The following is a 23,869-nucleotide window of genomic DNA, read 5'->3' as shown; positions in this document are numbered from 1 at the left end:
CTGGGGTGATGCCAGAGGGATGCTCTGCCTGGGCAGCCTCAGGGGAAGGAGTGTCCTGTCGGTCCATATGGAGAGGTGTGCAAGAAGCCATGGTTGTTTCTGAGGCAGGATGCTGCTCCCTGCCAGAGCAAATCACGCAGGTCTCACAGGGAAAGCTCTCTGAGGAGATGAAGTTTGGGCTCTCACACACCCCCAGCCCCGGTTTCTGCACTGCTGGCACCAGGATGGACAGAACTGCTGCTACCTGTGGGACACAGGCTGCTGCCCAGAGCAGCCAGGACAAGGCCACTGCCACCTCCCCGAGTGCTGCCAAGCCCCTCTCAGCCAAACTCAGGCTGCAGGCACGGCTGACCAGGCTGAGGCTGACACCGCAGATCAGAATGGGGCAAATCCCCACATTCCAGAACAAGGCACATTCCCCAGAGGGATGTGTGGCTTTAGCACTGCAGAGAACACACAGTGTTTTGGGGGTGGGAGGGCACTTGCCTTTGGAGCAGGGGTGCTCCCAGTCACACGAAAGTGGGTTTCAGATCCTCTTTGAAATTCACCACAGGCTGGGGCCCGCCGTGGTGCTCTGTCTGGTGATCCTCACAGTCACTGGGCTCTGTGTCCGTGTCCGTGCTGCTGCTGTCCAGGGAGCCACGAGGGCTCTGGAAGCAAACCTCGCAGCAGGGTCGGTGGCAGCCATGAAACACCTCCTCAGAGCTGCTGCTGCTGCTGGAGTCAGAGTCTGGGTAGTAGTACAGCGAGCGCAAGGAGGGCTCCGCGGGGCCCCTGGGCGTGCCCGGCCGCCGCCGCCGCTCCTGCGGGATGCTCGGTGAGGCACCCTGGCATCCCTGAGGCACCCTGGGCCATCCCTGCCACCCCTCTGGCTGCAGGCTGGCCTCCCTCGGGATGGCTGCAGGGGATGGTGCTGGGCCGTGAAGGAGCCCTCTGCCAGCCGTGTCCCCTCCCTTTCCCAGGGAGTTTTGTGCAGACTCCCCACGGCCCCAGCTGCCCACCTCCTTCACCCTGCAGCTGGCACGAGGGGATACGTGTCCAGGGAAGCGTGTGAAGGCAGGGGGCAATGGGATCCTCCTTTGAAGCCTTGCCAGGTAGGGGCTGAGGGCTGTGTGGATGCCTGGGTAGCCCCCCTGCCCCGCCCGTGTTTCTCCCTGCTCGCCTGAGGTGCCCCGGTTGCCGAGTGGGGGTCCTGCAGATAAGGCTGGGCTGTGGTTTTTGCCATCCAGGCTTAACTCTTGCAAGATTTCCCACAGCTTCTCGCTGTTTACATAGCTGACTTTGGGGGACGACTCCCAGGCTACACCAGTTGAATTGTCCTGGCCTGGCAGCTGCTCCGGAGGCTGCTCCTGCACTGCAGGTGTCCCACACTCCTGGAGATCTTTCAGGCCACGTTCAATGCTGTCCCCTCCATTAAAAAGCAGCACCTGAGTGCAAACAGGCTCCTGGGTTGCATCTTTCTGGAGGGCCTGAGCATTGCTGCCAGGAGGTGATGAACCCAGCAAGCAGGGGGGCTGCCATCCATCCCTCTCTGGATCCGGGGGGCAGCAGTCCCCTGGTGCATCCCCAGGCTGCCCTGAGCTCCAGGTGCAGGGAGCTGCTGGCAGCACACGGGGGTCGCAGCCGCTCTCCGCAGACATCAGCCTCATCAGCTTCTCCTTGGCGCTGCTCACTTGCTCCTGCAGGCTTTCGATCACGGCGTTTTTCTGTGTCAAACAAATAAGCCTGTCAAGTGTGGGGCGGGCAGGGAGGAGGAAAACGCTGCCAATTTGGAAGCAGACACTGCCAGAAAACAAATCACCCCTCTCTGCATGGCAAGAGCCACACCAGCAGCATGTGTGACCTCAGCCTCCCCTGCAGCCCCCCAGACGTGTGTACGGGAAGGGGCTCACTGGGCAGGCAGCTCTTCAGGCTGGGGCGTTCCTGCCCATGCAGTGCAGGTGACAGAGCAGGAGCCTGGGGGCTTTTCTGAGACAGAGCATTTCCCCTCTAAATTAACCATGTTTGACAAGGCTGTGGGAACCCAGCTCTCTTGCACTCCTCCCTACAGAATTTTTTTAACCCCTCCAAATTATGCCTAAATTGTGGTGCTTTGGAGTGTGACAAAACAAAGCAGCTCTTCCCCTCAGGAAGGAAGAGGGTGGTGAGGGATCACCAGTGTGGACAGGGGTGTAAAAAAGGGCTTCCCACCCTGCAAAGCCTTCAGCCCACAAAAGGGAAGGGGGGAAGCTGGAGGAGGGGGACTGGCAGAGCCCCGTACCTCAGTGAGCAGCCGCTTCATAGAGTTTTTCTCCCCTATGAGCTGGTAGAGCTGCTCCTCGCTGTACACTGAGCGGCAGCTCCTGCTCGGGCTGGTGAAATATTTTGCCATGTGGCTCATGGTTTGGCTTTCCTCTTCAAAGGCTTTCCACTGCTTGAGCTGGGGAGTAGAAGAGGGTGTTATCCACAGAGCCCCGGCCGACACAGCGGGAGGCAGGCGCAGCTCAAGCGCGAAGGAGACAAAGGGATGGAGAGGGGGAGACAAAGGCAGGGTGGAGCAGAGACAGCCAGCCAGAGATGGCTGGGCGAGGGGCTGCAGTGTCACTTGGAGCCTCCCACCCATCTGAGCCCTACCCTGTTCCTGGCTCCAGCTTTTAATGCAGGAGAGGGTCAGTGCCTGGCTGCACCGAGACTGCTGAGCACACTGTAAAAGCCCCCTCCCTCTTCTCCCCACTCCCTGACTCCATGACAGACAAAGACAGTGTCATGCCTGCCCCCTTATCCCTGAATCACTGGTGACAAGCTGAAAACCAGCAATGTTTAATATCTATTTGCTCATCTAGTGTCTGCCTGGAAGCCTTGTGCAGCTCAGCTCCAGCTGTTTATTGATCTCAGATGAGCTATAGAAAAGCAAACCCATTAGGAAAAACAAGGTAATGAATTAAAAGATCCAAGTTAAATAAAATGTTCAAGGGCCCCAGGGTCCCAAAGAAAAATGGTACAGGCAGAGTGAAAGTACAGCTCATCAGCTTCTCTACCCTCAGTCCAAGGGACCTGGTGCTCCAGCAGGCCTGGAGCTCACCAGAGGGGGTTTGGATCCTTGCTCCCAAAGGCTGCTCTGCCCCAAGAGGCAGGAGGGGACCTCTGGAAATCATCCCAAGTGCCCTGCTCAAGCAATGTCAGAGGGAGCAGCCTGCTCATGACTGTGTCCAACTGGGCCTTGAGTATCTCCAAGGATGAAGACTCCACAGCCTCTCTGGGCATTCTGCTCCAGTGCTTTACAACTTTCACAGAAAAAACTTCAGCCTTTTCCTCATGTTTAAATAGAATTTCCTGTGTTTCAGTTTGTGCCCATTGTCCCCTGTCCTGTCAGTGGATACCACTGAGAAGAGCCTTGCTCCCCCTTCCCTATTCCACCCCCATCGATATTTATATACATTGCTGAGATCCCCTGAGCCCTCCCTTGCACAGATGTGCCTTCCTCAGCTTCACCTCTTCCTCCCTTTCTCACCTCATGTCCTTGAGCCCAAACATCCCTCCAAACATTCAACTAAGTAAATAGCTGTTTCCCTTCCCTGTAACAATGGGAGCATTATTCCCACTAACGTGGTGGCCAGGCACACCAGGCTGCTCCTGGAGGACACAGGAAGCAGAAGTGCCTCAGCTCACCACAAAAGGCTTCCTTTAAACACCTCCTCCTCCTCCTGGCTTGTGGGAAAGCCCAGCTTCCTTCTTCAAAAGTGCAGAGGAGGACAGCCTCCCCTGGGGAAGTCTCTGAGAGTGGCTGGGCCATCTGAATGGTCTGTGCCCATCGCTGCCAGTGGCAGGAGCTCCTGGTGCAAGTGGGCACGTGAGGCATGAGGGAAGGACAAGTGCACAAAGGACACATCCCACCACCTGCATGGAGCAGGAGGAGGAGGCCAGTGGCTGCCTCGCCTCATGTGTGCTGTCTGCGTGGCTGTCACCTGGGGCACGTTCCTGCAGGAGGGTTTCTGAGCAGCAGTGCTGCACTCCTTGGAGACTCTCCATGACATAAAGGGGACAAGGAACAAGAAAGCTGGAGATGGACATTTTAGAAGGGCACAGTGATAGGACAAAGGAGAATGCCTTTAAACTGAAAAGAGAGTAGTTTAGATTAGATACAAGAAAGAAATTCTTCACTATGATAGTGGTGAGACACTGGATCAGGCTTGCCCAGGGAAGTTGTGGATAGCCCAATCCCTGGAAACATTTAAGGTCAGTCTGAATGGCACTATGAGCAGCCTGGTCTGGTGGAAGCTTCTCTGCCCACAGCAGGGGTGTTGGAACCAGATGATCTTTAGGTCTCTTCCAATACAAACAATTCTGTGATTCTTTGAGACTCTGGGAACTTGCTTGGGGAAGCAGAACCACCAGGGTGGGGTGGGGCTTGGAGAACGAGCTGTACAGGTGAGTCCAAACATTTGGGGGAAAAAAGCAGGAAAGTGAATGCATTGACGCCCACGGTTGCCGTTGTTAAACTCCTAAAACGTGCCTATTTCCAGCCAAGTGACAGGACAGAGGTGGCAGCATACCTGTGGGACAAAGATGAAGCAGTTGATGGTGGTTGTACACACAAAGATGCCTCCAGAGGTAAAACCAAACAGCAGATTGTGCCAAGCACGGAAGAAACGGTGAACTAAGCAGATGGTGCCAGCAGCCAGGAAAACCAGGTTGACCCCGACGATGAGTGTCAAGGACTGGTTCACTGGAGAGGAGCTGACATTGTCGGTCAGACCGGCCAAGTAGGTCCCGTACAGCAGGAGGATACTCTGGAAACAGAAAAAAGAGGTTTCCAGAGTGTGGAAAATTACAGGCTGATGGTGTCAAGCCCCATGTCGCACCAAGCCCGGTGAGCTCAGATCGCGCTCAGCGCAATCCTAATTAATGCTCTTTGATCTGTAATGCAGACCTGCAACGTGCGGCGGTGACGCCGCGGCAAACGCCCGGCACGCTGCTGCAGGCAGGAGGGGCTGGGGACACAGGGCAGCAGTGAGGGCACTGTGGGCACGGGGGGTCCCAACCAAAGGGCGTGAAGAGCCAAGAGTCGCAGGTCAGCAGGTGCTGCCACAGAGCAGGGGATGGCAGGGAGAAATTGTGAAAACCACTCCTTGGGCAGCCTGGAGCAGGAGAAGCAAAGGCAGACAAACAGGAAGCAGGGATCCCTACAGGGATGAAGCAGTGGGTGCCATCAAGGAGCAATACCTCTGAAGGAGCAGGAAAGATACCCAGAAGGAATTCAAAAAACAAGGCAAAGAGATATGGAGGTTTAGACTGGAGGGAAGAGGATGTACTTGGTGCCTCTTTAAATAGCAATAATCCAGGAAACTACCATGTGCAATTCTTTTCCCTTCCCTTGGCTGTTTCCTGACTCCAGCAGCAGGGAAGGGCACTACAGAAGTGCCTCTACAGAGGCTCTCCCTCCCCCCGAGTAGAGCAGCTGTTTCAGAGAAGGCTGTCTCACCACCCTCCTCCTCAAGGGTCTCATGCATGCATTTTGCCAGTGTGCTCAGGATAAAACTACCCAGCAGGATAAGCATCTCCTTCCCTAGATGACATTAGCAGGAAACACAAAGTATTTTTTGCCTGCCTCCATAGAACTGAGCATGGTTTGCCTTCAGGATCATTTGGAAATACCATCTAACAAAGTCCCAGCTCCTGCAAGGACCTGGAATACAGGGAATGTGACATACATTATTCCTGTGCTACCCAGGAAGTGTCAGCCTTTTACTAAGAGTCATTGTTATTTGGGCATCAAGAAGTGCTTTGTGGCATGAGATGCAGATGGTTGTTAGACCCTTGTGAACTCCCCTGTGCTGTGCCTGTTGGTGACTGTGATGGCCACTGCCAGGCCTAAGGCCTGGAGGGACACAAGCAAGGGACATTCATGTCCAGATCTCTGGTGAGACTCCCAACTTCAAAGCAGCAGAAGTCTCAGGGTGGGGTTGTAAGAGTGAAACTTGCCTTGCTGGGAACTGGGCTGGTGCCTGACCTTGCTCTGTGGAATCTGCACTGGATCATAACTGTGTCCACCATGGGGCACCTCCAAACAGCCCAAAGGCAAGGCAACCCCTAATCCCTGAGCAGGAAAAAACCAGCACCAAAGTCCCATTTAAATTCATACAGTCTATCTGGGACACAGACAACAGCACTGCGTCTCCTAAACTAGGACTCTCAGTGGTTTGTTTGTTTGTTTTAAACTTGAGCAGAGGACTTTGCTTCTAATTCCAGGCATGTCCTTGGCAAGTCATTTCTGTTCATTGCTCTGTGCCAGTAAAACCAGGATAATACACTGAGTGTCTTCCCAAAGGGCTGAGCACATTAATGCTGTGGATGCTAAGTGGTGCAATGTATGCAGAGATAAAGCCTACACTCACATTAGTGTAAATCCAGACTAACTCCAGAGAAATCACCAAGGAAATACTCCATGACCCCCAGTAAGCAGGAAGGAACAGGGCCAGATTCAACACAACATTAAAAAGATTACCTGGAACTGATTATGGGGATGTTTTATTTCCAAAAGGATTTTGTAAGGGCTGTAGGCAGAGGCATTACCTCTCTAGACCCTAACACAAACTGCAGACAAAATCAGAGGTGGAGACACAGCACTGAAAGCCCAGGTAATGCCTACATTCCCTAACAGCAGAGGACTTTTAAGGACTTTGTCATTAAGTGTAGAAGGACTTGGCTGTGTTGTGAGGTCCCTTTCTGCTCTTTTTCCTATGATTCTGGGTAGATGGTCAATGAGTATTACATTACAGTGAATCACAAAGAAAGTGCCTGTGCTGCATGCAGAGATTAAGCCATTCCCAAAAAAAGGCTGTGATGTCACAAGCTTCATCAACATCAGCTTTCTGAAATGTGTCCAGCCTCTGCCATACCAGAGACACATGAGACCACAGATAATTACAGTGATAATTATACAACATAGTTACCTCAGTATAACTAACACTGCTGGAAGAAGACTGGCCATGTGCAGAGATTCACCAGTGAAAGTGCACTCAGAGGTATAATTAACCCGATAAGCATCCTGCAGAGGTGGGGACCAAGCACTTGTCATCAGCACCTCCTTGGTTTGAAGTCACAGGACACAGAGATTGAGCCACCTCGGCAGTGGCCATTCACTGGAGTCTTTAGGGAAGGAGTGTAGATGTAAAGACCAGGAAGATGTTGAGTTTCAAGAAGTGAGATGAAGCTCAGAGGGGTGCCGGGAGAGATCCTGAGAGACTGTATGTGCACAGTGTACATAGAGGAGATGGCGAAGCAAGGAGAACGCAGCTAGCAGGGCTTTCACCCTTCCCAAGATGGGAAGGGCTGGAAACAGGAAGGCTTATGAGATGAACAGGAGTAGCTGGGATCTGCAGTGGGCATGTAGCTTGGGAGGGCAGCGAAGTGACAAATGCTGCGAGACAGTTTAGGCTGAAAGACAGGGAGGAGGTGAGATACAATGCAAGAAGCACTCAAGAGGGTACATACCTTAAAGCCTAAAATGAGAACGAGCCAAAGGTCGGAATAGAGCGATGCACAGGACTGCACCCGGCTCACGGAGCACGTCATGCCTTTCTCTGTGGCCTACAAGGCAAGGCAGAGGCACAAGTGAAGGCTGGCACAGACCAATGGGAAGAAGCTGGTCTCCTATGTAAATTTCTGAAAGGAGAGGCCAAAAGCTGGTGCTACCAGGGGCAGAGTCTTAAAGCAAGATGATTTTGGCCTTCTGCTGCCTACAGGGCTGGTTAAACATTTGTCTAAAGCAGATGCCTTGGAGCCCTCCTGTGCCATGCAGGTGATCTGCACAGACCTGGAAATTTTGCAGTGGACTCTCACCTCTGTAATAGACCAGACATAAACCAAATCCAGAGTGCCCAGAAGGTTTTCTGCTTCGTTTTTCTTTCTGTTGTTTCTCAAAGACCACCTCCAAATGCCTGGCCACCCACTAACTCTGTTCACAGAGCTCAGGGAGGACACAGCAATACCCCACCCTGCCTTCCCCATCCTTTTACCCGCAGGGAGACGCTGAGGCTTCGGAAGCACTGGACTGGGTCAGAGAACACCCAGGTCAAGAGCAAGACAGTGTCTGCCAGCACCAGCGCTGCCACCATGGCCAGCAACTGCAGGTCTTTGATAATCTGCAAACATGCAAGAAACAAAAGTTACTATGGGGAAGGAATGGTCACCAATGACCTCCATCCCCCTCGGGTCCCTTTCTGTTGTTTCTTTCAAGTGGCACATCTATCCTACTACTTCGCCCAGAGAGGTGTCCAGCACCGACATTTGAGTTGGCCACAAGATCTCTGTCTTCAACTCCCAAATTCTTGGAGACCTAATCAGGCTTGAGACGAGGTATAAACTCTGCCTGATGGTGTGGATAGCAGGTAAATGCTATGACAGAAAACAGTTCTTCCAAAACAAGACTATCATCCCTTATGACCATATCACCAGCAGAGACAAAAAGGGCAGACAAAAACACCTGGTACGAGCATCATTTTGCAAATTTAACACAGATCCCAGTGTGAAACAGGAATCCTTGTGATACCCAGTTCCCCTGCATAGCCTCTTGTCCCATCTTTCATCTGAGACCTACTTTTTTCACTGCTGGAAAGTGACTACTGAAAGCTGTAACTGCACTTTTTTGTGCACAAATTTTCCATTTCCCTCCCAGTTTCTGAATCCCCATCCTTAAGTGCTGCAAAGGAGAGCCCAGCACTCCCTTCTTGCCTTCAAGAGCAGAACGGATCCACCTGGGGATGGCCCTAGATCAGATACTTTTGAGGACACCTGGTTTATTTTCATCCCACAAAAACAGCTCATTGTTTTTGTGGGATGAAAATAGACCTGAACACAAACATTGGTGCGTAGTGTAACAAAGGCATGTGGCCAGTGTAAAATGAGAACATTGCTTGGTGATGGGGCTGGGACTCCACTGGGGAAGAGGCAGGGCACCCACTTGCCTGTGGAGCGGGAAAGCTCTTGCCTCATTGTGCAGGAATAAATGAAGGGCCCATGCCCAGGCAGGTGTGAAACCAGACCTGTGATTGTGGCATCCATCCCTGTCATGTGCCAGTTCCATCTGCTATCCCACTCTGGTTTGGGACTTGCTGGTGTTTGCCCTCCATGGAAAGTCTGTCCTCCCCTTCGCGCCTCAGTGCCGGGTACTCACCACGCGCTTGTCGGGCACCCGCTGGGTGAACACCTTGTAGAGCCTCCAGCTCTTCCCCAGCACAGGCCCGAACACCAGCGAGGTCCCCACGCACAGCAGGCACAGCCTCACCTGCAGGGGCACAGCAAGGGGCTAAAGGGGCTCAGGGACACCACACACCCTCCCAGCCTGGGCTGCAGCGAGGATGGCCGAAGGAGACAGCAGAAGACAGAAGTCTTCTGACTTCTGGAGGGTGATACCAGATACTAGAAAGCTGTCTACAGGGTGAAATAAATTCAAAGGCAAGCACTCCTCTGTAGGCATGCCTGCTGCCTACCTAGAGACTCTCACTGGAAGGGCAGGCAGGGAGAGACAAGCAGCTTGTGAGCAGCAGGGGCACAGAAAGTCCCAGCACCCATAAATCACTTGCTGGCACCTCTGTTAATTATCCTCAGGGCAGTGGCTGAGCACGATGCAGGGTGTGCTCCATCCCACTCTCCCACATGGGTGCATGCCCAGTTCTCAGTCTGGCAGGGTGGCTGCCTCAGGCCAGGACATGGGGGCTCATCACACAGGCGAGTGTTTTGATGAAGATCTGCTCTGCAGCCAAAAAACTCACCCAGAGCACCTGTGCTGTGTCAGGCAGTGGTGGCTGTGTGGAGGGTCCCATCTCCCTTTGTGCTGCCCTCTGCCTGCTGCACTTGTACAAATCCAGCAGCCTGTCTGCCTGCAGGACCTGTCCCCAGGGACCTCGGTGCAGATGTGGTTTGCAAAACAGCAAAGGCCCCATTCAGACAGAAAGTGTCTGGCTGCCTTTTGTGTATGTGAAAGCCACAGCCCAGCTGAGCAACACGGTGGTGACAGGCTGTGGCTGGGACAGAGCATGTACAGGTGACAGCTGGCTGGGAGAGAGCACATACAAACAGGCCTGTACATGTGTCAAGGTGCCCATCCCAGCCAAGCCCCTGCTCACCTGAATTAGCTTTTCCATTGAGTCTCCAGATGGCAGGCTCTGCTCCTGAATCCCAAAGAGGTAAGCACTTGTGTAAGTCAAGCCACTGCCCAGCAGGGTCACAATGTTGAGATTGGGGCTGGACATCTTCACAATCCTCCAGGAAACAAAGCAGGGGATTTGGTGACAGTTACTGAGCATCATGCCCTGGCAGCACTGGGGTGAGGTCCCCTTACAGAGATGATGACGGTCACAAGGAATGCTGACACACTGTCCACCCCCAGCCTGTGCTGTTCGCCACTGCCCCAAAAGCTCAGCCATCACTCCATGGTCCCACCCTCTCCCTTTTCTTGCTGGAGTGCTTCACAATCCTTCAAGTATTCATTTAGCCTATGCCAACACTTCTGCTGCAGAGGGACAGAGGTGGAAAACCACACCAATACAGCCCAGGGTGACAGTCCCCAGCAGTAAGCTCCAGGTGCAAGAGCTATGTGTGCCTCCAGAACAGGCCCTTCCCACTGCTCCTTCCTCTGAGGAGGTATCTCCACACTCAGCACAGGAAGCTGCCAGCAATGTTCAGGTTACAGTCTCCCCTCTGTAATTTCACCTCATCACTCATAATCCGGTAACTGTATTCAGGGAGGGGAGAATCAACCCACTGATCTCTTATGACCTGTCACCCTTCCCCAGCCAGCCTACTGAGTGAAAGCTGCACCTCCTGCCACCCTCCCCAACAGCTCTGCTCCTTCAACCTGCTGCCAAGTCATTACTTTTCTCTCTCCTTGAGCTCCTTCCTGCTGTCTTCCAGCCACAAAGCCTGGGGTTCAACTTGTCTCTCTCCCTCCCTGCCTTCCTCACCATGTCTCAGCCCTTGGAGAAAGATATTCACCAGCTCATGCTGTCAGCTGCAGCTGAGAAAGGTCTCCTCTGCCTTGCCAGGTTCAGGAGGCAGACCAGTATTTATTTACCGCAGGGTAAATAAATAACACACATTCATTACAGCACGTTCCGAGAACATAAATTCAAGCGGCCACTGAACTCAACACCACTCAGTAAATGAAGTGCTTCAGACTGGGATGCAGGTCATGCAGCAGGCACAGGACTCTCAACACAAACCCTTATGGGCAGGACCCTCCTGACTGCACCGTGGTTGTCAGGAGCATTAAATTCCTTAAAGCCACCAGAGAAGTCCAACAACATCAGTGCAGGCTGCACTCAGATGTACCTCTGTGTGAAACAGAGGCACATGGAGAGCAAAGGCTTCGCCTGGTGAAGCCTGGGAGAGGGATGTATCCCTGGAGGCAACTGAAATACCAAGGAGCCAATGAGGCTGAGGAGAAGGTGGCAAAGAGGCAGCAGAGACATCCAGAATTGCTGAGGAAGGATCAGCACTGGCTGAGACAGGTTGAGCTATGAGGAACTGCCGAGCCTTCTGCTGGATTTATGCTGCCTTCAGAGGAGCAGGACTTTTTATCAGAGCAGACTGAACAGCACCAAAAAAAGTCTACACTTCACCACCAGCTTCTCTGAGTAATGGAGATCATGTTCTCCACCAATACAAGCAACCACCAAGAGCAAAAAGGGTTATCAATATCTTCAAAGTATGAGTGGCCCAACAGCAGGGAGGACATGGCTCACTGTGGGGAGTATGATGGCCTTGCTGTGGGGCTGTGCTGCTCCAATGCTCTCAAGCACGTGGAGTAGAATTGAGCTCTCCTTTTACCCACTCCTGTTGATGGTTTTATTGAGTAGCACCTGGATGAGACCATGCATCACTGTCTGTGCCAGAGGGCACCCATACAGTCATAGAACTTTCCATTAAGGTTGGAAAAGACCTCCAAGACCATCAAGTGCAACCTTTGACCAAACACCACTATGAGAACTAAACCACAGCACTAAGTGCCACATCCAGTCTTGACCACTTCCAGATATGGTTATTCCACCACTTCCCTGGGCAGCCTGTTCCAATGCTTGACAACCTTTTTGGAGAAAAAATTATTGCTGGTGCCCAACCTGAACCTCCCCTGATGTATTTCCTGAGACCATTTCCTTTCATCCTGTCTACAGCTCCCTGCCTTGGGAAGGAAAGGAGCAGTCCAAACAGGACTGTCTCCCCCAGTGATCAAAACTCTGTGTGATGGAAGAAGCTGAAACATCCCTGGCACTGCCCTTTCTTGCCCTGTGCTGCTCCTTCAGGCTTACACCCTCCTGATCCTTAGCTGGTCATCAGCTCGGAGCTTGCTCCTGAAAGAGCCTGACTCTGCTACTCCAGCTCAGGGGAAACCTCCCAGGAGGAAAGGGATGCCCTTACCTGTTTTTCCTGAAGCGAATAGTGAAGATGAAAAAGAAGAGTGCTAGCAGGACTCCTCCAGTCAGGAATGTCCACACAACTCCCAGGAGACCAGCAGAGAAGGATGGGGAGCTCTTCATACTGTGGTCAAACGATGTCTGCAGGAAGCAAAAGGGGTAAGGAAGAAGAGGACATTGCTGGGGCTCTTAGCAAAGAAGGCTCCTACTCCAGCATGATCCACAGTTATCCTGCTCAGCCAGAACCCACAGCTCCCAGTAAGAAGACACTCTGGCACCAGACCAAGTCCTGCAGGTAGGGCCACTGAGATGTGTGTGGACAGGACATGTGCTCTGTCACTTGCTGAGTGTTCAGGAGGACATAGCAGTCCAAGAGCCCTCCTCTTATGCCAACTAGCCAAATCCATAGTGAAGCTGTACAAGGGATTCATAAATCCCAAGCAGCCCTGCCTCTGAAACACAGGAACATGGACACTGGTTCCCCACTGTCCTCTGGAAGGAAATCTTTGGAGGAAGGCCCTGTGGTGCCCCAGTTGGTATCATGCTTCTTTAGATGCTTCTTGGCTCCCCCCCTTACCCCTCCCTGCAGCAGACACCTGATCAGCTAGAGGACGTGCCTGGGAGCCAGCAGCAGAGCTGCCAGTCGGGGCAGGAGCACAGCACAGGGAGTGTGACAGCGTTTTTCAGAGGTGGTGACACACTGAGCTGGAATCCACCCGTCTCCCTGCCGGATGGAAACTAACTTGGTCCCAGGCAGGCATCAGCTGAGAACTGGCTTTGGAGGGACACTCCCAAAGTGGGTATGATGGAGGCACCTCTCCCCTTACACACAAACCACCCTATGGGTTTAAATCTCCATTTAAAATAATCTCTGATATCTCCTTATTAACATAAAACGGATAAAATGATCCCACGTGAAACAAGAAACCACTTCCGCTACTGATCTAAAATGCTCCAGCATTTTCAACAGGGTGTGCATGTGTGGGTTACCAACTTCTTTTTCCTTAAAAAAAGCATCACTTCAATAAAAGTGCTGGAATATCCCCTTTAAGGGGGGAGGGAGAAGAATGGGGTTTGAGCTGGGATCACACACCTCCTCACTAACTTCTCTGGGGCTGAGTCCTCTCTCAGGTATTCCTGCATCCAATTTCTATTGCAGAAGACAGTTAACACTGCCCCAAACTCCCAATTTTTCCTTCAAGGTCTGAGCTGTTTCTGCTTCCAACCTTGCTAGAAATAAATCTTCAGGCAGAAGAAAGGCATTCGTTCAGAGCCAACGCCTCATGTCCCTCTTCCCCAGCCAGGCTTCATCTCCTCTGGGCGAGCAAGAACAACGCACAGCTTGCAGAATTAAAGCCACCACATAATTCTTGACACAAAAACGTGTCACTGCCACATGAGCATAGCTGATCTGCAGGCTCCTGGCAGCTCACATGCTGGAGCCACGCTGGTCAGAGGGCAACTGGGAAAGGCAAACCCCTGCCTGGGAGAGATATCCAGCTGAGAGCTGCTGCTGCTGGGATACAGCTGTGTGCACATCTCAGCCTCCCTTTGCAGCAGTGTGGAGGGATCCCTGGGGGGATCCTCATCTCCCTCCTGAAAACTGCTTCCACCCTCCTCTTCCCATTCCCTGGGGAGTTTTTTGCCTCTCTGGGAAATGAAGACCACACCAGATGGTGAAGATGGTCAGCCAGGTCAGTGCCCTGCTCACACCAGGACTGTCTGTGTGAAAAGCCCATCACTCAGCACAGATGAGGGCTGGAGCTGACAGGGCTGGGGCAAGGCTGTAAAGCCATTCTATTTCTGTGTCCTGCCTGCTCGAGCCCAAGGGTAACACCTGGCTTTTGCCACTGAGGTGAGCAAGGCAAGCTCAGCATCCTGGGGCTTCTCCACTTCACCCCCAGATGCACCCACCAACAAATTCTTTTCACCTCTGGCTGCTGTCAAAAGCATTGCTGCACCCTATTCCCAGCAACCACCTAGGGATCAGAAACACCCCTATGATCTCCATTTTTTCTCTCCCACACACCCTCCCACCTGACTGCTGTTTCCCTGGATGTTGATGCTACTTGAAGTTGATGGAGCGCTTTGCTGGCTGCTGAGCGCAGTAAATCCTGGTCCTGGCAGGGGGAATATTAATTGTAAGCCGGCTGCCAGAGCCAGAGGAGCCAAGCAGCTTACAGTCTTTTAATTAAAGGCCCATGGTCGTGCAGGACGTGATGGAGAGCCGAGTGGGCCAAGCTCACTGCTCCATCCAGCAGCCCCACGTGGTGCCAGCTGCCACTGAGTGCATCCCAGTGTCACTTCTACCCCTGCCTTACTGGTGGAGGGGGGAAGGTGCTGTTTATTACAGAGGATGACTTTTAATTAAATCCTGCTCTACTCATATTTGAAAAGCACTTTCAAGTTAGAGGGGACAGGAAAGGTCAAGGGGAGACGGGGCCATCGCAGGCCAATCCTGAGCAGCTGGCTGACACATGGGAGGGCTGCTTGACATGACTTGGCTGTCATGGATGCTTTCTCCCCTTTGGATAACTGCTGGGTGTCACCTAGATTGAGTGTGTCTTGTCTTTCTTTCAGCCAGGTGACAGTGTGCTGCCTTCAGCTGGACTGGGATTGCTTGGCAGCTGCACCCCCCTCTTCATCCCTCCCCCAAATCTACCGCAGAGCAAATCTCCTGTCCCAGAGCACTCCCCTGCACCCGTACATCCCACTGCATCCATACATACCACTGTCACAGTGCAGAGCTCCTGCAGGGCCCGCTGCTGCTGCTCCTGGCTGCCAAAGCTGGAGCTGCCATCGCAGAGCTCAGAGCAGTTGAATCCCGGCTCCATAGCACATCCTCAGCCGTCATCCAGCCGTACCTTTGCCCTGCTGGGAGGAGGATGAGCATTGGCTTTCTCCGGTGAGAAGACACCTTTGGCACACACCACATCCCCCCTGCCAGCAGGGAGGGGTCTGAGGACAGCCTGGGGCTGAGCTTACCCAAACTGATGTGATGCACGTCCGGAGCCAGGACAGGGAGTGCCCCCTCCAGCGTCCCTTGGGTTCCTCTGCAGCAAGGAGAGTCAGCTCAGGACCAGGGCTCCCACGGAGCACGGTGGCACCCCCAGCACTGCCACACCACCCTGCAAAACAACACCTGTGGAGGGTCACAGTGGCCCCCAGCCCCTATATCCCAGCTGGGAGCTGAAATGAGGTGCTGTGCTGGTCCAAGAATGAGCATGGCGCCCTGAACCCACTGCATCTTTCCTTTGCCAGTGCATTTCCCTGCACTGGAGCAATTTCAGGGTCATTTTGCAAGTACCCTCCTTGTGCTGGCAGTGACTGCTGGTTTCATGGAATGTCCCTTTCTTCCAGCAGAGAACCAGCCACTGAAGACAACAAACAGCAACAAGTGCTGCCACCACTTACCAGGACCTACACCCAGGCCTGGGAGAGCAGAGGGGAAGGTGCTTAATGCTGTGTTTTGGCTGACTTGGCCCCAGACGCAGCGTGGCTACCTGCAGAGCTGGCTGTTTATTAAGGAGATGGAGAAGCCTGACACCTCCATGCTCCCTCCCTCCCGGTGCTCTGGCTGCCAGGTATTGTCCCTGCCTGCTCCTGCTCCCTTGGCACCACCTTTGCCTCTGTTCCCCCTTTCATTTCTCTTTTTGGTGTGGATTTTAATAGGCCTCATTACCATTTTAGACATGAGGTCATACTTATCCTCAAGCATCCTTACTCAATTACCATTGTCACCAGGTTTAATTAGCTTCCAGCACACGACCATAAGTGAGTCTCTTGTCGTTAGCAGCTGGGGAGGAGGCACAACAGCTCACTCCCTGCTTGCTCCTAACAACAGGTGGGAGGAAAAAATTACTCCTATGAAGCTCCTCGGTGCTGCTCCCTGGCTGAGCATCCCCTGTACCTGGCCAACCTTCCCTGTCACTGCTTCTGACACTTTGATGCCCTCTCCTTCCAAGCCTTTTCTTTGGAAAAACTCCTGTCATTATGTGAGCAAAGAAAGAGTAAATTAAAAAGAAGCATGGTCACCAGGGCCTGGTCTGAAACTTGATGTTCGTCACGGAGCATAATTGGGATTCGAATGCCAGAAAAGCTACAGGTGTTGTTCTCAGCTCCAGTGTAGACTGATTTTTCAGCTTCAGAGTAGTTGCTTACAAGTTCCAGCCCAAGCACATCAAGCTAAGTGGGCTACTTGTCCAAAATTAGCAGGCCCAGCTCTGAAGCAATAACCCCAGCTCTCCTGCTGGCAGAAGCCTTCAGGTACTGCAGGTCCTGGCACTGTCCTGCCCCTGCCAGAACTTCCCCCAGCATGAGATCAGCTCACTGTGTCCTACAAACACAGTATCACACATCAGCCAGACTGAAGAGTTTACACACATGGTGTGTAAAGATGTGTTTTTCAAGAGTGCTGAAGCCACCCAGCTCCATCAAGCCTCCTTCTCTCCAGCTTGTGGCAAACTGTGATGGTGTTTCCCCTCTGCAGCAGGCTCATCCTCTGGGAGTTTTCATGCCCTCCATAGCTCAGGCTGAGTGACTGGACAAGAGCCACGGGTGCAGGAGATTTCCAGCTGCTGCAGTGAATGCCAGGATTGCTACAATGCTGGAAGTGCAGTGGAGAGGAGGAGACAGGCTCCAGCTGAACAATTCAGAGACCAATGGACAGTGTGGAGGGACTGGGTGGGGATGGGGGTAGGAGAGGGGCACAGAAGCTTTGATGCTGAGAAAACCTGAAGGTGAGCACTGCCCAGCCTCCAAGGGGCTCAGCTCCTCCCCATGCCCTGGTGGGTTTACAGACAAAAACCCCTATAACTGCTTGTAACCTCCTGCCATGTCAGAGAGGGAACACTCCTGGCAGGTGGACCCCTACCAAGGCTGGCATGAGGCCAGCAGGCACAGCACACAAACGGAGGTGTCACCACAAGGAGCCCTCATCCACCCAGAGGGCACCCCTTGGAGGAGGGCAGCAGCCCCTTGGGGTCTCCCCAGCCCCCACCCCTGCATTCTGCAAACGGCTCCCACACTAAGTTGATAACAAGCCGAGGCTAATTAGTGTTCATTAGTATGCAACAAAGCAAGCACCAGTGCAGTTGTCGCTGAAAGGCAACAGGCATTTCCAGCCCAGCTCCTGCCTCTTGTGAGAGCTGGCAGGAATGCTTCTCTGTAGCCTGGAGAGGATCCAAGGGGGATCAGCAATTTAGAGGGTCACTGACCTCAGGGTGAGGCTGGGCAATGGTTGTCAGGACAGAAAACAACACAGGTAAAACACCACATCCTTAAAATGTAAGGTCTGTTGAGAACAGACTTGTGGGGTTTGTTTTTTTGGGGGTGTTTTTAAGACTTAAAATGCCAACCAATTCTGACAGATCACTTCCAGAGCACAATCACAGAATGGCTTGGGCTGGAAGGGACCCCAGAGCTCTGCTTGCCTTGCTCTGCCCTTGCTCCCTGTGGCCCTGCACCTGCTGGCTGTCTGGGACATGGAGCAGAGTGTTTGGCCACAGAGGAGCACCGGCTTGCACACAGACATGATCCAAAAAGACAAAAGTCAACAGGAAACAAGTGACTGGACCACATGAAAAATATTAGCACCATCATCTTCTCAGATAAAAGGGAAGCACTGACTGCTAGAAACAGTATTTGGATAAAAGCAATTTGTGGTCACCTCAATGGTTGGATCTCCAGGCCTGGAAAACCTGTTTCCTCAGATCTGTCAAGACCTAGGAATACTTAGCATAAAATCACTTAGGTTGGAAAAGAGCTCTTAGATCATCAAGTCCAACAATTAACCCAGCACTGCCAACCCCTCCACTAAACCATGTCCTTAAGCACATGTTTGTTGAACACTTCAAGGGACAGACACAGAATCATAGAATCACTAAGGTTGGAAAACACCTCAAAAGCCACTGAGTCCAGTATCTAACAATGCTTAGTAACTGCAGACTAACACATAAATAGCCCTCAAAATAGATGCAGTTGATGTTATCTAAATGCACACCTTGACTCTCTCAAAGTTTCTTCCCTTTCAAAACATTTCTTTTGGGAAAAAAAACAGAGGGAAAAAAACCTTTAAAGAAGATGAAAAATTGGTGCAGCATGTATAGACCCAGAGCAGGCAGAATGAACTTTTCACCCCAACAGGTTCATTTTGATGTAGTGTTGAAAGAGAGGCTTCTTCCCAAGGGTGACATCGCTGCTCGGCGAATCAAAAGGTGCAAAACCAAAGATGTCAAATCACAGACAACAGAACAATCACATTCAGAACTGTGCCAGTCTTCATGGGCTCTGCAACCCTGTCCGGTCACACCAGCCCTGACAGCAAAATGGTACATGCACACCTCTGCAGGGAGAGGTGTGAGAAACATCTCTGGAGAAACATCTGCTGAGAACTTCTGGGAAGGCGGCGGTGAGGCCAGAGGCAGAGCAGAACAACAGGGGAGAAGGAGCAATGTGCAAAGGGCAGAGCCACCCCCGCTGCCTCAGGAGGGAGCAGGGAGCTCGGCTCACCCACGATGGGTCTGTGCTGCTGCTGCCAGTGCTGGTGGGACATGGAGCTCTGCTGGTGCGGAGCAGCCAGGACTGACAGGACGCCGGGCTGCGCAGTGGGAAATCAGCCGGATAACTGTTCCGGCAACGTGAACACCGCGGGACGGGGTTTTGCAATTCAAAATCTGGTGCTCCCAAGACAGGCTCCTGCTTTTTCCTTCTGCTCTTCTTGTCCAACAAGATCGCTTCTAGTCTGGCCTGAGAAACCTGCAATATTGCCATCCCCAAGGTGATCAAAAAAAGTCACAAGCCAGACTTACTGCAGCACCCCCCGCAACGAAGCTACTTAAAAACTGTGAGTTAAAACACACAGCATATCTGAAGATTATTTTTAATTTATATTTAAAACTTTGGCACCTACACTTTCATGCTTTTCCCTGCAAACACAAAAGGAAAAAGAAAGAAAACCAAGAAACTCATCACATCACCCTAAAACCTGGGTTACAAAGGCTCAATCCCAGGAACACTGGGGAGTTACAAAGCTGTCACCCTTCTTCTCAGGGTCTGCCCTGTGCTCGTGCTTCATTCTGCTCCTGTCCCTGGGATGTCCAGAGTCACTTCCAGGCCCTTCAGATATCTTCATACTCAAGACAGACAGCAAGCTCAGTGAGGATAACCACCAGGAGCTGCAGGACCCTCTGCACACAAAGAAGGGAGATGCAGGACAAGGTGCTTCTGACTCTGCATGCATGGGGAGCTCGCTGTGTGACTGAAACCTGACATTTTGTGTTGACTGAAGCTAGGTGAGATTTTCAAGCCTCCTATTTTGGAAAGAATGAAGGCAATAACTTCTGAATGTTGATCTTACTGCTTGTCTGTCCACTGTAGTTCCCTCAGCTTGGGAGGATGGCACGAGGTTGGCACATTTAGCTCTAACTCTGAACTTTTTAACTTTATAAGAACAGGCTGAATACCCACCTGGCTTTTTTCAGTTCTGTGGTTTACATTTTGAATTAAAGAAGCCTCCATGCACAGAAAAAAACCAAAACAAAAAAACACATTACTGTTTTTGAACCACCACACAGTCCTGCAAGGAGCTGACTCACACTTCTCCCACTAAGGAGCTGATAAGGCTTTTAACTCTCTAACCATAATTGCTATACAATGACAGGCATGTGAGAAACAGAGACAGAATAGATTGGAGATGCTCAAAGGAAGGAAAATTGGAGGGTATACCAAGAAGCATAGGGAGCATGCCACAGATGAGGCCAATAAGACCAGAGCTGATGGGGAGGCAAACCAAATCCTTGGAGCTGCCAAGGAGCAACTCGAAGATCTGAACCCTCCCTCGTGTCCAGCTGCAGCAGCTGCTGAGCAGCACGTGGATGAAATGAGCAGAAACCTCCAGTTTTCTGCCTCCCCAGAGTGGCTGGGAGCCCAGGGGTGGGGACCCCCCTGCCCCTCACGCTGAGCTCATCCCTGCTCGGCCAGGTGGCCTGGCACCTCCCCACACAGAGCCAGGCCACAGCAGAAACGCCGGCAAAGCCCTTCCAGCCGAATCTTAGCGACACCACGGTACCCCCAGGTGGAAGCTCACCTTCCTGCAGGCAGGGAGGGAGGCAGTGGGATCTCTGCAGCCTCACCTCCTGGGGCCCAGGAGGGCACAGAAATGGGCAGGGGGCATACCCCAAGCGCCCCTCTGAGAAGGAAGGAGCAGTGCTGCTCCCATGCCCAAGCCTCTGCCCACAGCAGCTGTGCTGCATGGACAGGAAGGACACACAGCGGCTTTTCACCACTTTGGGAAAAATCCTGGGTTTTCTTCACTCCATTTCATTTATTAGTGGGAGACCACACCTGAAGGTGTTGCTCTGCCTCCATGGGCAACCCCCCTGCTCATTCCCAAGCCCTGAGTCAGGAAGGTCTCCATCCCAAGCACTGGGCATGTGGCAGATGACCTGGAAGTGGGATGGCAGGGGTTACCTCTCCAGAAACACACAGCCAGTTTCATGCTGCACTGCACCTTCCCCTCAAAGAGGCAGAGGTGGCCAGGGCTGGCTACAGGGCCAAACTGCGTGGCCACCACGCCCCATGCCCCCAGAAACACAGCTCCTGCCTGCCTGCCACCCTGCCAGGCACAGCCAAAGAGAAGCAATGTTGGAGGAGTGCAAATATCCCCAAGCATCTGCTTCACAATTTGCCCTGGTAGTTGCTGCAGGCAAACCATGAGCCCCCCTGTCTGCCAGGCTGGTCAATCCTGAATCCCTGCCCGGGATCACACCCACATCCCTGCCCCAGAGAGGCTGGCACCCTGTCACAGGACAAGGAGGCTGCAGGACTCACTGTGGCTGTGTGACACACACTTTTCCACCAGGACGCTGATTCAAGGTGCTGTGACTGGTGCAGCCAGGTCTCAGGGCTCTGTGCCCATTCCTGGTGCCTCTGTTGCCTTTCTAGCTGCTCCCATGCATCCACCTGCCTCAGAAACCTGCCTGTTCCCAGGCCTTTCCCATCAACTGCTGCTCCCTTCTCCGTTGGGCATGTGCCCCAAAATGCTGCTCTGAGGCACAGCTCAGCCCCAAGCACAGCTGCTGGAGGCTCCAACATCCCTTCCCTTCCTTCCACCAGCTCCTTCAGGGTGTCAGCACCAGCCTAACAAACAGGAACATGCTAAACAGCCTTACAGAAAGGTGTAGCCTGTGATTTTTTTCTCTCTTAACTGTAGCACCTTTAGAGAGCCACCATGAATAAGAGGTAAAAAAGCCTGATGATTTAGAATTGTGATTTACAAGGGAGATCTACCTTGTGGTTGAGGTGTGTATGACTTAATTAAAAGCAGAAGCTCACTCCCACTGAAGCTGTTTGCTGCCGAGCTATCAAATGCAGAGGAGGAAGAGACCTCAGAAGGAATATTTCCATTAAGTTATGTTTCACATTAAGCATATGCCTTCAAGAGCTCTCCCTTTCCAAAGCTGGCAGAAAGCTGCAGCTGCTCCTTCATGCAATCAGACACCATCCCCTCGCAGCCCTAGCACACCTGTGTTTTCACAAACAGGGCTAGGATGGCCAGGCTGCAAAGCCACACAGCCCCAAGCACGGGGACAGCTTCTAGCCCTAACAAGGTCAGCAGGTTTTTTTTCTCTATTTTACTTTTTTTTGTTTTTAATCTGGCAGGATTTTGGAAATCAAGTGACACATTTAGTCCTTAAAGAGGCAGGAAAACAGAGCACTACAGCTCTTTCACCTTACCCCCGATGACCAAGCAGCAGGGAATATTTTCCCCTAGGAGACAGACTTGACTTAAGGCTCTGAAAGGCAGAGATGTCCACGGCTCCTCTGGCTCCCCTCCCGGGCACACAGGCTGCCAAACTGCACCCAGCGCTGCCCTCCTCAGGCTTCTGCTCTCCTTGCTGGGCAAAACAAGCCCCCCACCAAGGGCCAGGGCCACATCAAGGTTTCCACGAGGTCTGCCAGCCCGGCTCCCTGCAGACGGCAGTGAGGCTTGCTCAGGGGGGCAGAGGGGCAGCTCCGAGACTGGAGGCAGCACCAAACCCGTGTGGAAAGGGCTGCTTGTAAACTGTGTCAGCACAGGGTCTGCAGTGAGAGCAGCAGGTGGGTGAGGGGATGTGGCAGCTCTGCCAAGGCTGCATTGGAAATGCCAGCTGCAACTCAACACTGGCAGCTCCCGGTTACCGGGATCTGGTTCCCTTGGCCTCCTCCCGCCCCTCCGAGGATGCAGGGCACCTGTGGGGCAGCACAAAATCCAGCCCTGGGTCCATGAGCCGCCCTTCCCCGAGAGGTGACCAAGTCCCTGGAGTTGTGTCATGCCCAACTCTGGCAGTCAAGGGGAAGCAAACAAGCTGGGTCCTGAGTGTTTCCTGGGGGGAGGGTCTCACCCCTTAGCAGCCCTGCAAATCGAGGGCACGGGGTCCCTTCTCCCCCTCTCCATCCAGCAGGATGCTGCACTGTGGAGTTGATTGCAACTTTTCTCCCCCCTGTTTTGAGCTCCGAAAGGCACACGGCTCGCCCAGGTGATAGCAGTTTGGTTAGCACAAATTGACCTAGCGCTGCAGCTTCACATCTTTGCACCCTGCAAGGCAGCCCCTTCCCATCGCTCGGTGCTGCCAGGTTCCCGCTGCCACAGGCGCCTCCCGGGGGCTGCCTGGAACCTTTGGGACGGTGTTTTCTGGGGAGCTACAAAACCCCGGCCCCAGCCCGCCCCGTTTCGAGCTCAGGGATGCACTCCAAGCCAGCGAAGGGCGAACGAGGAGCTCTGCATCCCCAGATTCGCGCCCGAGCAGGGCTCCGTGCCGCAGGGCGGGAGCGCTCGGGGGCTGCCGGCCCATCCCCGGCCCCGCCGCGCTGGGCTCCGGCCGGCTGTGGGCAACGGGGCACAAAGGGCAGCAAAAACACCAAAACAGGAAAGCGACTCGGGAGGTAACCTGGGCGCCCCGTCCCATCCATCCCGCTCGCAGCCCCAGCCACGGCCGCCGGCCCCTCTCTCCCCACACCGCGCCGACGGAGCCCCGACCCACCTGTGGGGACAGCGCCCGTACCCGGGGTGCCAACCTGCGGGAACCTGCGGGAGCGGCGCTCCCGGCCCGGAGCAGCCCCTCAGCAGCGGCGGGACGCGGAGCTCGGCCCCTCAGCGCCCCTCAGCGCCCGGCTCCGCCCGGCCCGGCCCGGCCCGGCGGGGGCGGGCGGCGGGAGGGGCCCGGGCGGCCGCGCTCCTCCCGCCGGGGCGGCGGCACCGGCCCCGCTGCCGTCTGACCCGGGACAAAACTTTTCGGCAGCGGGGAAAATGCCCGGGGGCCGGGGCTGTCCCGGCAGGGCTGGACCCCGTTTCACGCCGGCGGCTCCTCCAGCCGACAGCGGCATCGAGCCCTCCCCAGAACGCCCCGGAGCTGGGAGAGCGGCCCCCGGCACAGCCCCGGCTGACCTGTTCCCGCCGCAGCCCGTTCACTCCTCTCCGGGCCCTGTCCCGGGATGCG

General features: G+C 53.6%; 1 protein-coding gene across 1 annotated transcript; it reads right to left on the bottom strand.

Annotated features, from left to right (window-relative positions):
• Window positions 1-373: 373 nt before the first annotated feature.
• On the bottom strand, window positions 374-23,454 carry GPR156 (G protein-coupled receptor 156). The gene is made up of 11 exons (XM_054269898.1): window positions 23,414-23,454; window positions 15,378-15,534; window positions 15,122-15,266; window positions 12,397-12,533; window positions 10,107-10,242; window positions 9,155-9,265; window positions 7,998-8,123; window positions 7,474-7,569; window positions 4,533-4,769; window positions 2,261-2,419; window positions 374-1,706 (listed from the first exon to the last, which is right to left on the bottom strand). Exons 3-11 carry the CDS (start codon window positions 15,224-15,226, stop codon window positions 510-512), a joined length of 2,304 nt encoding a protein of 767 aa, XP_054125873.1. The 5' UTR covers window positions 15,227-15,266; window positions 15,378-15,534; window positions 23,414-23,454; the 3' UTR covers window positions 374-509.
• Between the last annotated feature and the right edge of the window lie 415 nt (window positions 23,455-23,869).

Source organism: Melozone crissalis, unplaced genomic scaffold (genome assembly GCF_028551555.1).
Source record: "Melozone crissalis strain CALT ecotype California unplaced genomic scaffold, PUWL_Pcris_2 ptg000008l_1, whole genome shotgun sequence".
Classification (NCBI taxonomy): domain Eukaryota; kingdom Metazoa; phylum Chordata; class Aves; order Passeriformes; family Passerellidae; genus Melozone; species Melozone crissalis.
This window is presented reverse-complemented; position numbering and strand designations above follow the sequence as displayed.

Excerpts from the sequence above, each read along its gene's own strand:
- GPR156 (XM_054269898.1), bottom strand. The coding sequence starts at position 15,226 with ATGGAGCCGGGATTCAACTGCTCTGAGCTCTGCGATGGCAGCTCCAGC. Across the intron at positions 12,534-15,121 it reads AGCTCTGCACTGTGACAGTG|ACATCGTTTGACCACAGTAT; the intron begins GTATGTATGGAT and ends TGCTTCCTGCAG. Across the intron at positions 8,124-9,154 it reads GGGTGCCCGACAAGCGCGTG|ATTATCAAAGACCTGCAGTT; the intron begins GTGAGTACCCGG and ends GCATGTTTGCAG.